This window comes from Gobio gobio, assembly GCF_949357685.1.
Source record: "Gobio gobio genome assembly, chromosome: 15".
Taxonomy (NCBI): domain Eukaryota; kingdom Metazoa; phylum Chordata; class Actinopteri; order Cypriniformes; family Gobionidae; genus Gobio; species Gobio gobio.
The window spans coordinates 21763870-21778702 of NC_137108.1; the positions used below are offsets into that span (position 1 = coordinate 21763870).

General features: G+C 40.9%; 1 protein-coding gene across 1 annotated transcript in view; it reads right to left on the bottom strand.

The window, feature by feature from the left end:
* Positions 1-8536: 8536 nt before the first annotated feature.
* The window catches only part of setd2 (SET domain containing 2, histone lysine methyltransferase), a 35724-nt gene continuing 29427 nt past the window's right edge, over positions 8537-14833 (bottom strand). The window contains exon 22 of the mRNA XM_079836713.1: positions 8537-10032. Within this exon, the coding sequence (XP_079692839.1) occupies positions 9871-10032 (162 nt within the window). The 3' untranslated portion in view covers positions 8537-9870. The remainder of the gene's footprint in view (positions 10033-14833) is intronic.

Sequence of the window (14833 nt, forward strand, 5' to 3'; positions counted from 1 at the left end):
AATTTTGGCGTCACTTTGACAGCGAATAACTTAACATCTGAGGCGTTTAAAGACTCCATTTGTCCATTGTTTATTTCTAGAGAAACACGACAATGTATAAAATGCTCCATTACCTTGTATCTTACACTATCGCCCCGTAGAAGCCGTTTTTGTAAAAATGGGCTAACGATTGCGTCATAACCACGCGACTCTCTGTCGCACAGTAGAGAAATTACCGTATATACCCGTATAGACAGGATGCATTAACTTAATATGGCGTACTGGCATTACATTTTTAAATAAATAAATACTATGCAAAATGACAAAATAATTAATCAGAATACTTACCAAAAGTTGCTCCTGCTCACCCTCTCCGTCTCGCGAGATTCGGTGATTCAGTTTTCCTTTTGCACAACTGCTAGAGGACTTACAACTGTCAGACAGATTGCTCACGTCACATCTACGTCGTCAAGCTCAGTCTGAGGCTGCGCAGAACGCTCAGCCATCAGGAAGTGAGTGCTTCTAATTGACTTCACTTTTCTGCATCGAAGTCTATGGGGTCGCTGTGTCCATTTCTTTTACTGTCTATGCTTCTAATTGATTTCACTTTTCTGCGTCGAAGTCTATGGCCCTGTCCCAAATGGCACCCTAAACCCTCACAGTCTTCCTCTGAGTCCGCACTTCTACGACGTAATGCCGCTTTGACTGCCGGGAAGAAGTCCGGGTGCAGGCTCGGCAGAAGTGCGCATCGAGGGCACATATCGATTTCAAAGGGGGCGCTCGTGAGCACCCTTCTGAGACCTAAAATGACAAATGGGACACCCTGCGGTCTCGTGGACTTAACGGACACGCGCACACAGCGGCTATTGTAAGTCCACAAGACCGAAAGTGCACATGAAGTCGCCGTGTTCATTTCTTTTACTGGCTATGGCTTTTTCTTAGCGTCTGTTTCCATGGTGAATCATCGATTCGTTGCTCTGTTGAGAATGTCTTGTCTGTTCACGGTTAGCATACTCTGAGTTGTCTGAACTTATGCTGCTGCGTTCCAGGCAGGTTTTTGAGCCCGTAAGTTACAACTTCAAACCCCGACTCACGACTTTGTAGCGTTCCAGGCAAAGTCACGCCAAATTGCCTGAGTGCAAGGAATCGTGTGGTAGCTAGATGTAAACAAAGCATGGCGGACCATACGGGGCTTATGCTAAATTTACAATAATTGATATCGCCAAAGGTGCTTACTTGCTCATTTGAGGGAAACGGAGGGGAAAAAACGGCGCATACGGCAAGAGAAGCTGTTATACCTTTTATCTAACGTTATTTGTATATGTTTCATAAACACTGCATCTGTATGGGGCTGTCATTGTTGTTTTGCGGGCTATGTGACGTCAGATCTCGTAACTAGGAGTACATCGATATAGTACGAGTTCACAGTGCACTTTCATGGGTAGAAAAATGCTCACGGACGCATTTTTGGAACCAGCATACCTTGAGTAAGCAAGGTTTGGGTTAACCAACCGAGAGTTCATGGTATAGGTTAACCGTGCTTTCAGCAATATCCCCCATTACATATAAGTAACATGCTCTGAAAAATAGTGTGTATTTCACTTTAAAACCATAGCAAAAGGTGAAGCTGTTTTTTTTTTTCTGAGCTAATTGCTGCAAGAAATGTAAATCTTTTTGAGAGCCAAAAGGTTTGTTGTGTTAATGCCAACTCGACACCCAATCAAAACCAGCAGTTTCTTGGCAGTCAGAATTTCTGACAAGCGTTCACAATAGTGTGCTTTGTTTACACAATACGCGTTCTTGCCTGTACGTCTTCCTGTGATTATGACAACAGTATAAGGATTGTAGGAATGATTTAAACAGTGGGAAAGACACATCTTATGGCATATGGGATAAATAATGTAGAAATAGTGCTGTAGGGTAACAACTGCATGGATGAAGGAAGCCTCCACAGAAGGTTGAATGGAAAAAAAAGAGAAAAATTATTTCATTTGATAAAAACCTATGACTTTAAAAGACAACAAATTCCTCTAAGATTCATCAATCATGCAAAAGAAACCGATAGTGATGTCAGTTTCGTGAGCACATCTTTTGAGCCGATTCTTTTGAGTCACCTGGTTCACAAATAACATTGAATGGTTCTTTTGTGAATTCAACTGATCCAGAAGATTAAACATGCGGCAGTTAACAAGCGAGTCAAGTGAACAATAAACACTTGATTTGGTTTTGTCCCGCTCAAATGAGCCAAGATCCGGGAGTACTATGATATTCTCAGATCAAGTGTGTTCCCACACTGTAAAAAAAATATAGTTGGTTTAACTTAAAAAAAGTAACCTGGTTGCCATAAAATATTAAGTTCACTGAAATTAAAAATGTGGGTTGATACAATGAAGGAGATTGGTTTAATCAACAGAAACTCAAAATATTATGTTATCTGAATCACATAAATGATCTAAGTTGATTTGACAAAAGAAAAAAATGGGAAAAATATACTTTTTTACAGTGTAATAATTCATAATAATGTCAAATTGACCTATTTCAGGTCTGCGTTGTGTCGCATTAGACACCTTACTTTTACTGTAGAAATATTTTATTCGTGTTCCTCTTGAAATTTAAGTACAGGGTTTGTGTCCACCGTGAATAAACATTTCATAATTCATTTCTCTTGCCATTGCGGGATGCAGGCTAATGTTGTATTGTCTGTGCATTATAGTAAATTTCCTATGCCTATAAAAAAACGACCAAGTCTATCAGAGTGTGTGTGTGTGACACGTGTAGCCCCGCCCCATTCTGCAGGCTGCAGATCCTTCACACAGTTCTATGGGTCCTGTCCCCGAATGGAGCTGCCCCCCGTTTTACAGAATCTTCAAAACAAGAGTAATCGCATAGTTAATATGTTTTTTTTAGAGAGGTTTCAGTGATATTAGGAGGAAATGTTCCCAGTTTCACCAGTTTCGGGTAGTTTTCAGGGACAAATGTCCAGCTAAAAGACACCTAAGGCTGAAGGGAAAGAAAGGAAAATTAGCCCTGCTGTCATTGCAGAGATGTTTTGTGACTTAGGTCTGTTGATTTCCTAACACTCGCTCTCTCCGAATGAAACGTGTTAATGATTTCTGTGACTGGTCTGTTAAGTGAGAGCAGGGACTTGGGCGGCTCTGCATGCCGTCACGTACTCCAGACGGAGCTGCTTAACTGCGGTCTGGAGCAGCCTAGCGGAATGCCCTGGCCCTGGAGCTCTGCTCTACACAAAGAAGGGCTGGGCTGAGGGGAGGGGAAAACCAGCTCTGCCCAGATGGTTCAGACACCATGTAGGCAGAGTCCCTGAGCCCTGGAAGAGCCTCTAATGAAAGAAGTGCACCGCTTTGATTCTCTGATTTAATACAGTCAGATCTGTGCTGTGGTGGCAGTCTCTCTCTTTGAAAACAGGGAATTTAAATGGGTTTAAAGTCAACATGAAACCAAAATTGATAGTTTTCACTTCAACGCATACCATGGCTCTTTAGTGACCCGGGACGTCCTTCACTACCCTCCTCTTCATTCATTTTTAAGTTAGACATCAACCTTCTTAGTATTCATCAATCAATTCATTATAAACAATATAAGAAGAAAAAAAATAATACAATTATAAAATAATGGCTGTATTCCCATTCTTTTGTATATAATTGTATAGGGTCGCTAACAAGCTGAGGTGTGTAACAGTCTAAAGCCGCGTTTCCACCGCAGGAACTAGGGACTTTGGGGTAGTACTCTGTGTGTTTCGACCGCAGGAACCGGGGTCTAAATAAAGTTCCGGGTAAAGATTTACCCCTCAAAACGGCCCTGCTCGCGAGGTAGTACTTTTTCAAAGTTCAGGAACTTTCGGGGGTGGGACTTGGGCGCTGAACATGCTGATTGGTTGAGCTCACGCAGCATTTTATTTCAACCTAAAAGTCTGTCGCGGTGCGCGCAGTAAGAGTTGTTTGCTATTCGAATCAACAATGGAGTTTAAAACATGCGACCGATGGACCGAAGTCGAGGTTCAAGCTTTATTAAGTTTATTTGCGGAGGACGAAATCCAGTGGGCTCTGGAAAGTTGCGCGCAGCCCTACGTCACCGGACTAATCTTCGCGGTACTTTAGACCACGATGGAAACAAACAGACAGCAGAAGGTCTGGGGGGAAAAGAGTTCCTGGGAAAAACGTTCCTGGGACAAATTGTTCCGGGTAATTTCGGTGGAAACGAGGCTTAAATATATTTTTTTCTGCACAACAATTGAATCTTTGATGACTGGATAAGTGCACTTCACTTTTATTCCGTAGGGACAGGGTGGCAATGTCTGATACACAATGATGAAGTGATGTTTCACTCATAGTTGCCACAGGCAGAAAACAAAAGAATATGAAGTATCATCAGCAAAACTTGAAATCACTTAGCGATTTACTGCAGAACAAGCACTGAACACAATGAAATATTAGTGTCACTGTCACTTGATGGTGGATTTGGCGGAGAAGCTGTCAGCGATCAAAATATTGATTTTGAAGATGTTGAAAATGAATTGAGAATATGTTTGAGATGGCGAATATGAGCCAGATGCTGAGGAAATGAGTTAGGACAAGGACAGTGATGATGGTATAAAACATCTGCTCAAACTGAACCCTTCCAAACTCCAAAAGGTCACAAAATAAGCTTTATTTTATTCTTCTGTAATTGTTACTCTAATATCCAGAGAGTCTTATATATCCATCCGTGTTAGATATAGATCCGGGTCGCTAAAGACCCGAATATGTATTAATGATTGGCAAAACATTCATGCATTTCAGGTTTAATATACTTTGTTGGTCATATTGTACATAATGCATAAGGGCACATTCTTTTAAAGAAAACAAAAGTTTCCTTTTTGTTCCAAGTTTCCTTCCTTCTCCTTTCCTTCAATCAGTTTTAGGGTAAAATAACCAACTTGTTAATGCCAAGGACCATCACATATGATAATCCCCTTGTGAGGCAACGGCTTCCTAAAATATAAAGGCAGCTATTTATTTTCATGTGCTATAATATACTATATATACAGCTCTGGGGTGGGGTGGGTGGGAAGAGACCAATGCTGCAAAATGAGCAGTTTCTCTGATTTGCTATCTATATGTTTGAGTAAACGTAAAATTTTTTACCTCAAATAATGCTAAGAAAACAAGCTTATATTAATTTCTAAATAACACAATACTAATGTTTTAGGTCAGAAATAAATATTGGGTGAAATATTCCTGATTTCCAATCATAGCTTTCATGCGTCCTGGCATGCTCTCTACCAGTTGGCCACATTGGTTTTGGTTGACTTTTGAAAAATGAAAGCAGCTCTGCTTTGATGGCTTGTGACGTTCCATCTTTCTCTTGATCACAGTCCAGAGGTTTTCAGTGGGGTTCAGGTCTGGGGATTGGGCTGGCCAGGACAGGGTCCTCCATCTATAACTTCATTGGCCTGTGGCATGGAGCATTATTCAGTGGAAAAAAACAAATCGTACAAGTTGGGGAACATTGTCCGAGCAGAAGGAAGCAAGTTGTCTTCCAGGAAAAATCACAGGACGCATCTGCCCGATACCAGCCTTACCGAAGAACCCCCAGATCATCACCAAACCTCCACCAAATTTCACAGAGGGTGTGTGAGACTGTGGGTTATAGGCCTCCATGTCTATGGCTCACCATTACAGGACCAGGTGTTGGGCAACGCTGAAAACTGGACTCATCAGAGAAGATCAGAATCAGGCAGATCCGTATATGTGAAGGACAGGTTACTCAAGTCACGTACAAGATTTTCCTGGAAGAAAGCTTGCTTCCTTGCATTATTCGAGGCCTAAAGAATTGCATCTTTTTTATTTTATATTTATATGTACTAAAGATACTTTCTAAAAAATAAAGGCAACTATACTTTTTCATGTATTACCAATTATAAATGTTCATTAAAAAAATGCAAAAAAAGTGTAAAATAAGATTAGTTTCCAAAGATCAATTGGCTTTTTATATTTATGTTGTACTACAGCCAAAGCAAGTGTTTGTGTAATCTAGAAAATTATTAAAATTATCTCATTCTATTGTTTTCTATTTGTAATATTTAAACCTACAGTGAGGAAAATAAGTATTTGAACACCCTGCTATTTTGCAAGTTCTCCCACTTAGAAATCATGGAGGGATCTGAAATTGTCATTGTAGGTGCATGTCTATAATCTAACAAAAAATATCCAGAAATCACAATGTATGATTTTTTAACTATTTATTTGTATGATACAGCTGCAAATAAGTATTTGAACACCTGAGAAAATCAATGTTAATATTTGGTACCGTAGCCTTTGTTTGCAATTACAGAGGTCAAACGTTTCCTGTAGTTTTTCACCAGGTTTGCACACACTGCAGGAGGGATTTTGGCCCACTCCTCCACACAGATCTTCTCTAGATAAGTCAGGTTTCTGGCCTGTCGCTGAGAAACACGGAGTTTGAGCTCCCTCCAAAGATTCTCTATTGGGTTTAGGTCTGGAGACAGGCAAGGCCACGCCAGAACCTTGATATGCTTCTTACAGAGCCACTCCTTGGTTATCCTGGCTGTGTGCTTCGGGTCATTGTCATGTTGGAAGACCCAGCCTCGACCCATTTTCAATGCTCTAACTGAGGGAAGGAGGTTCTTCCCCAAAATCTCGCAATACATGGCCCCGGTCATCCTCTCCTTAATACAGTGCAGTCGCCCTGTCCCATGTGCAGAAAAACACCCCCAAAGCATGATGCTACCACCCCCATGCTTCACAGTAGGGATGGTGTTCTTGGGATGGTACTCATCATTCTTCTTCCTTCCACACGTTTAGTGGAATTATGACCAAAAAGTTCTATTTTGGTCTCATCTGACCACATGACTTTCTCCCATGACTCCTCTGGATCATCCAAATGGTCATTGGCAAACTTAAGACGGGCCGGGACATGTGCTGGTTTAAGCAGGGGAACCTTCCGTGCCATGCATGATTTCAAACCATGACGTCTTAGTGTATTACCAACAGTAACCTTGGAAACGGTGGTCCCAGCTCTTTTCAGGTCATTGACCAGCTCCTCCCGTGTAGTTCTGGGCTGATTTCTCACCTTTCTTAGGATCATTGAGACCCCACGAGGTGAGATCTTGCATGGAGCCCCAGTCCGAGGGAGATTGACAGTCATGTTTAGCTTCTTCCATTTTCAAATGATTGCTCCAACAGTGGACCTTTTTTCACCAAGCTGCTTGGCAATTTCCCCGTAGCCCTTTCCAGCCTTGTGGAGGTGTACAATTTTGTCTCTAGTGTCTTTGGACAGCTCTTTGGTCTTGGCCATGTTAGTAGTTGGATTCTTACTGATTGTATGGGATGTTTATGCAGCTAACAACCTCAAACAGGTGCATCTAATTTAGGATAATAAATGGAGTGGAGGTGGACATTTTAAAGGCAGACTAAAAGGTCTTTGAGGGTCAGAATTCTAGCTGATAGACAGGTGTTCAAATACTTATTTGCAGCTGTATCATACAAATAAATAGTTAAAAAATCATACATTGTGATTTCTGGATATTTTAAATTTTGATTATGTTTCTCACAGTGGACATGCACCTACGATGACAATTTCAGACCCCTCCATGATTTCTAAGTGGGTGAACTTGCAAAATAGCAGGGTGTTCAAATACTTATTTTCCTCACTGTATAACATAATTTGTAAAGGTTTCCTTACCTTTAGAGGTATTAGATGCAACTTGATTTTTTAAAATTAAAATACATAGTATAATGCTTAATAAATATTAATAAACTAATGGTAAATAAATGTAAGTATTGTTCCAGAGCAGCTTTAAAAATGATTTTTTTCCCACAAAAAAATCATTATGCATGATTTGATATGCATATTTGGTTATTTCATGCTGATAAAACAACAGCTGTCAACAGAACAAAAATAATTATGATAATTTCTTACTAGCCTATATAGAAAGCAGAATGAAAAATTAAACTGCAATGATATGTCAGTTTTGGTAAGTGTATAATTTGTGGTGTATAACACATTCCAGTACAGCACTGTTAATGTGTTAATGCATGCATGTTTCATTCTTTAGAATTCGTTTTTACCACGATCAATCAAAATGTCATAAAGTCATAAAAATTACACTGGTGATGTATGGCAGACTTCTCCAATCAATTAGTCTGCTTAAACTCCGCCCCTCCACAATCAACTGGAAGCCCGCATTCATTTCTGAGTGCAACTCCAACATCTCAAATTCCAATCAACATCTGATGGACAGGACCAAGTCCCCGCCCTTCTTTTTTTCTCTCTTTTAGTTCCATTTATCAGACGCAAGTCACAATATAGTCTCATCTTTTTCGTTAATTACATTTTTTCTCAAAATCTTTTCCACTTTTTCCCCTGTACCCCAGTTTAAAACCCCGTTTCAGGCTACAGTTGTAGTTAATGCAGCCTTTCGTCAGAGGATAAAAAAAGCAATTTTTGGAAGTTTTAATTGGTGGATGCCGACGTACAGACACTATTTCTCCAACACACAGGCATACAGCAATAAGAAAACCAAACCGAATTTTTTTAGAAAACAGTTTATTTTATCTTAAAATGTTTTTACACTCAGTATGACAATGTGCTTGCACAGTACTTACAGTGGAGTGGGGTGAGACTCCTATTTGCACATTAAAAAAAAAAAGATCCAAAGTCTTTCTACAGAGAAAGCAAAGGAAAAAAGAAACCATAATGACACCCCAACCTTTAAAATCCAACCCAACATAAGGAGCAGTGGGATAGTGCGGAATTCTGCTTGCTTTAGGAACACCCGAGCTGCACCGGCGGGACGGAGGACTCGGATCTAGTCGCATCCTTCAAATCCCGTTTTTTCCCGGTCTGGTATAATTACACATATTTACACAAGACACCGTGGACCGTGACAGCCATTTTACAAAGTCTCTGCTAATGGTCTCAAAAACTAACTCTCAATATATTCACATATAAAGCAATATAATACATGTTTGGAAACATAGTTAATGCAGATTAATAAGGTGGGGTGAGTTGATTAATGGCCAGAGCTTATGGGATGGTAAACCTGATCAATCCTTACGTGACAGCCACAAAAATAAGCTACAAACTGCCTGGAGGGCTTCACATTTGCCTTTGTGACATGAATAAAAAAAGTTAATGTAAAAACAGTGTGAAAGACCTTGATAAAACGTCATTGCTACATAACCTTCCCCCCCAGTCGAGAAGAGAAACAAGACCACGGCAAATGGGGTTAGATCACAGACCTGCACACTTCTATAGACTAAAATCCATAAAAACAATGCGGAGCTGGGCGACCCATGGCCAGTGAGTCCGAAACGACTAGTTCTGTGGAGAGTTTATCTGAAACATACCATAATCCTTAGCGTCTGTCTTTCTCCTTCCCTCTTTCCTCGACTAATATCAGTAAGGAATTGAACCTTGCAGAACAGGCAAGCTAACAAAAGCCCTTGGTAACAACTACAGTAATGGAGTGGGGCGGCAAAGGAAAAGGATTTTAATGGTCCACTTATCCCCCCCCCCCTTCTAGAGTTTAGGATGATTCTCTTCTCCAAAGAGATGAGATTTGCCTTAGAGATAATTGAGAAGACAAAAAAGATCTTGGAAAGAGTCTGTGTAGCACCCTTGGATCGTGTCCTCCGCGCTTCATACCGCAGCAGTTTATCTCATCATAAAAAACGCCCCCTGTGTGGGACGGCTCAGGCAATGCCCCCTTCCCAGAGCAGCATTTAGGACATGGTTAGAAGGTCAGTGGAATAAAACAACAGGACTCGCGCTTGAGCCGCCCTGTCCCGACGCACCAAAACTGTTCAGGCCAGCGGTGTTCGGTTGGAAAAGAGCTGCCAGGAGGTTCCTGGGGTTGCTTCAGGCTAGTTAGTCCAGCTCTGTGTCTTCCTTGGGTCGGTACACAGAGCCAAACTTCTGCATGTACTTCTTGATGTACTCCTTGGTCTTGTGTTTGACGTTCTCGTTGCATTCGAGATCCTCGGGGTTCTTGCAAGACTTCAGTTCTTTGTTCATCACCCCGTGAGTCAGCTGTAAGCACAAACACACACAGGTTTAGAGATGCAAAATAAATCCATAAACATGACATACAGCAATCCAATGAAATCATAATAAAAGACACCAATTGCTCACCCTCATGCCATCCCAAATGTATATGACTGACTTTTTTCAGATATTTGAACAAAAATGATCAATTTCTTGCGAGTCCATATAGTGCAACTAGTCAGATCCCTCAAAAATATATAAATAAAAAATAATCATAGGCAGAGCGAGACATAGGCTTATCCTTCCCCTGGCCATAGACTTGAGGCTAGCGTGGAGTTCTCACTCAAATCTCTACCTGCTGCTGCTCTTGATTGTTTTTAAAAGGGAAAAGCTGCTCATAACTGCTGGTCTAATATCAGTTTCTTCTTAATAACAGCATGGCATATTGGCGATTTGACAAACAATTCAGTGCGTATCGGTGTTTGCGCTATGAAGAACGTCAAAGTTTCTATTTACAATGTGTTTTTGCAGCGTTAAAGGATTAGTTCACTTTTAAATAAACTTTTGCTGATCATTTACTCACCCCCCCCCCCCATGTCATCCAAGATGTCCATGTCTTTCTTTCTGCAGTCGAAAAGAAATGAAGGTTTTGGATGAAAACAGTCCAGGGGTTTCGTCCATATAATGGACTTCAATGGGTTCCAAACGGTTCAAGGTCCAAATGACAGTTTCAATGCAGCTTCAAAGGGCTTTAAACGATACCAGACGATGAATAAGGGTCTCATCTAGCGAAACGATCAGTTTCTGCGAGAAACCGAGCAGTATTTATGCTATTATTTTACCTCTTAACAGGAGAAACGCGATCGTCTCTGAGCTCCGCCATAACTTCCGGCAAGTAAGGTCAAATTTGATCGTGGTCATAGATATATTTATAGTAGATGCCTCATTCTACTGATCCGTGCAGTCGCTAATGAGGCATCTACGTATACATCTATGACCACAATAAAATTGACCTTACTTGCCGGACTGTCATTTGGACCTTGAACCGTTTGGAACCCACTGAAGTCCATTATATGGAGGAAACCCCTGGACTGTTTTCATCCAAAACCTTCATTTCTTTTCGACTGCAGAAAGAAAGACATGGACATCTTGGATGACATGGGGGTGAGTAAATTATCAGCAAAAGTTCATTTAAAAGTGAACTAATCCTTTTAGCAATGTAGCCAATCACAGGCTTTTCTGTTGATTTCTTCAACGCATTGGCCAATCAAGTTAGAATTCACTCACAGCTCAAAGATCTGCACACTTACAAATCCTCTTGTCATAAAATGTAGAGATTATGTAAATAAGATTAATTCTGCAATGTAGACCGCTTCATTGATTATAAAGGAACTGCTCTCTGCGCGTTTACTAGGCCATATAAAATCAGTTCAGAATTTACATGCGTCTTTTGTTTTTCATGCTTGACCACATACACCCTGCAAAGTGCCATCCTCTGAATTCATGCTTTTGAGCGATTATTATGGTCATGTATGCATGATTTTGCTCCTTTCTCACAAAATAAAGTATTTTTTGATTGGGTGGACCAGCCGTCAATCTTAGTGTAGCCTCACCGCTGCCTCTACCCGAGGCCACTGATATCAGACCTGATCCGTGTCAGTTTCAAGTAAATGTGCTTTTACCGAGTGGACCCGAGAAGACCTGAATTCTTTTAAACTATGCCAACCTCTCTCTCTCACACACAGACACACAGACACACAGAGACACACACACACACACACACACACACACACACACACACACACACACACACACACACACACACACACACACACACACACACACACACACACACACACACACACACACACACACACACACACACACACACACACACACACACACACACACACACACACACACACACACACACACACACACACACACACACACACACACACACACACACACACACACACACACACACACTGGTGCGCTATCCTTCTGGGGACTCACCATAGGCGTAATGGTTTTTATACTGTACAAACCGTATTTTCTATCCCCTTACACTGCCCCTGCCCCTAAACCTAACCCTCACAGGAGACATTCTGCATTTTTACATTTTCATAAAAACTCATTCTGAATGATTTATAAGCTTTTGTGCCCGTGGGGACCTCAATTTAGGTCCCCACGGTGACACGAGTCCCCATGAGTCTGTCTACAGTCAGGTTGAAGTCCCCACCAGGCTAGAAAAACATGTACACACACACACACACACACACACACACACAGCAAGATCCATCAGGAAACGCCACAGGTCACTGCATCTTCATGCAGGATTTTTCTTTTGCGTGCAAAAGCGGTTCGCCAGAGATGAGGTAAATAGCGCTGCAGTCACACTAGCAAATCCATGATTTATTAGGCTATCGATAGGGCTGGGCGATATGGCCAAAAACAAATCCACGATTTTTTTCCCCTCCTACTTAAAATTTTTGTTTTGTAACATTTTTGTTTTTCATTAGACTTTGTGACTTCCTACTTTTGTCCATATATTAGGGAGTGGAAATGGCTAAAAGGTCAATAAGTGCTCCTCTGCTGCCATCTAATGGTTATAGTGGTAATTTCACATCTTTTAAAAATAATAGTGCTTGTTTGCCACAAAGTGGTCTACACCTTTAAACTTTTAGTTTTACAAATCATCACATTAAAAATAACATTAAAATTGGATAACATTTAGAGCTTTGAAGTGCTGGAACCCTTGAAAATGCTTGAATTTCAATCTCATAAGGTTGTACGAACCCTGAGATGAATAATGACACTATAAAAAAAAACTAAAAAAAACATTCAACTATTTCTTCCACAATACCATGTGGTGTTACTACATTAAATCCATGGTGAATGTATATTTGTGGACTGAAACCCCTGAACTTCATTCATGGCTCAATGGTTTCTTCTGGTCTACACGTCAGCTCTGTTTGATCTGATATCTGTGGTTTATAACAGAGAATTCTGCGCCGAATGCTTCCACTAGATCTCGCAGTAGCGATGTTGTTAAAGGGATGTTTCACCCTGAAATGAAAATAAAGCCATCTTTTACTTAGCCTGCTGTTGTTCTAATGCCTTCTATCCTTTTCGGACCTCAAAAGCAGAACATTTTAAAATAGTCCTGTACGCGCTCCTTCCTAAAATGGCAGTGGATAGCGACCAGGCAAAAACATTATAAAAAAATATACAAACGTATGACGCAATGATATGTGCGCTATATATGGAAAGTGTTCAGGAGGCACACTATAAGGTTTTGCGAGAAAGAAACCGTATTATTCAGTCAAAACACTGAGCTCGGCCGTTACTCTGAGCGCGCTCCTGTGAGAGTGCGTCCAGGTCGTCAGCACAGACTCGCAGCCCATCGCAATGTTGTCATGACAACCGGTACACAATATTCACTTCGGGAGGTTTTATTATTAGTATTATTGTATTATTTCTTATTTACCTTATAGAAAAGACAAGAGTCGTGTTTGTTTCTATTGAGCTTCATTTCTTGTGCGTGTGTGCTTATCCTGGGTACCATGACAACAGTGCGAGTTATAGTAAGCATGCATGAGTGCCAGCGCCTGCTAAGGGCTCGAACTCTCACTGTAGCATGCTCAGAGTAATGGCCGAGCTCAGTGTTTTGACAGAATAATACAGTTTCTTTCTCGGAAATCCTTATAGTGTGCCTCCTGAACACTTTCCATATATGGCGTGCATCTCACTGTATCATTGTGTGATAGTTTTGTATATTTTTTGTAATGTTTTAGCCTGGTCGCTATCCACTGCCATTATAGGAAGGAGCGCGTGCAGGACTATTTAAAAATGTTCTGCTTTTGAGGTCCGAAAAGGATAGAAGGACAAAGGGCATTAGCACAACAGCAGGGCGAGTAAAAGATGGCTTTATTTTCATCTCAGGGTGAACCATCCCTTTAATCCTGTGGTGAATTTAAACTTTCTCACTGGATCTCCTAGCGCTGTGTATCGGTGTCACGAGATCGGCCCGTGTGTGAGGTCACGCTGATAAACGGTCCACGCAGCGAAGCTCAAACGAGTAGCGCCTTTTCGTTCAGACTTCAAACGAATGACACTGTATGTTGTAAGATGACACTGTCTTTGTTGTTTGTGTATCTCTATGGCAAACATACAGGGGGAGGGCTGAGCTCATTCGAAACTACGGGAGCCCAGAGGAGAGCATCGGCGGATATACAAGAGAACCGATTTTCATTCAAACAAGTCGACGTAAACTACACATTCGAGTTAATCGATAAAATCGATTTATCGCCCAGCCCTAGCTATCGATTTAAATTTTGTCAAGCCATCTACTTTATATTATTGCCTGCCCAGAAAAAAATGCCATCAGTTAAGTTGACTTGGGATCTGATGTTATAGGGTCTGTCTTGGGTTGGGTTTTTCTTTTTTAAAATCCTTAAGCATGCTGGGTTCCGGTAAGAAGTGATTTCTTGTACAGATGTTTGGACCCGAGAAGACATCTACATCTTGCCAGTTTCACAACATGCTTACATCATGCTTCATAACATGGTGACGTTTCAGTCACATGAATGCACGCATGACAGTTGGTCGTAAGTGGTGGTTCATAGCTTAAAAAGTTGAATTTTTCCTCACACACCGCTATAGTTTTGCTTCAAAAGACATGGTTTCATTAACTGGGGTCATATCAACTGTGAGGGATATATGACCTCACATTATAAGGACTCGTTTTTTTGTTCATCTGAATAAAGAGTTAAAAAAAAATCTGGGATGTTGTGAGGGTAAGTATATGATAACAATTTAAATTTTTGGGTGAAGTATCCCTTTA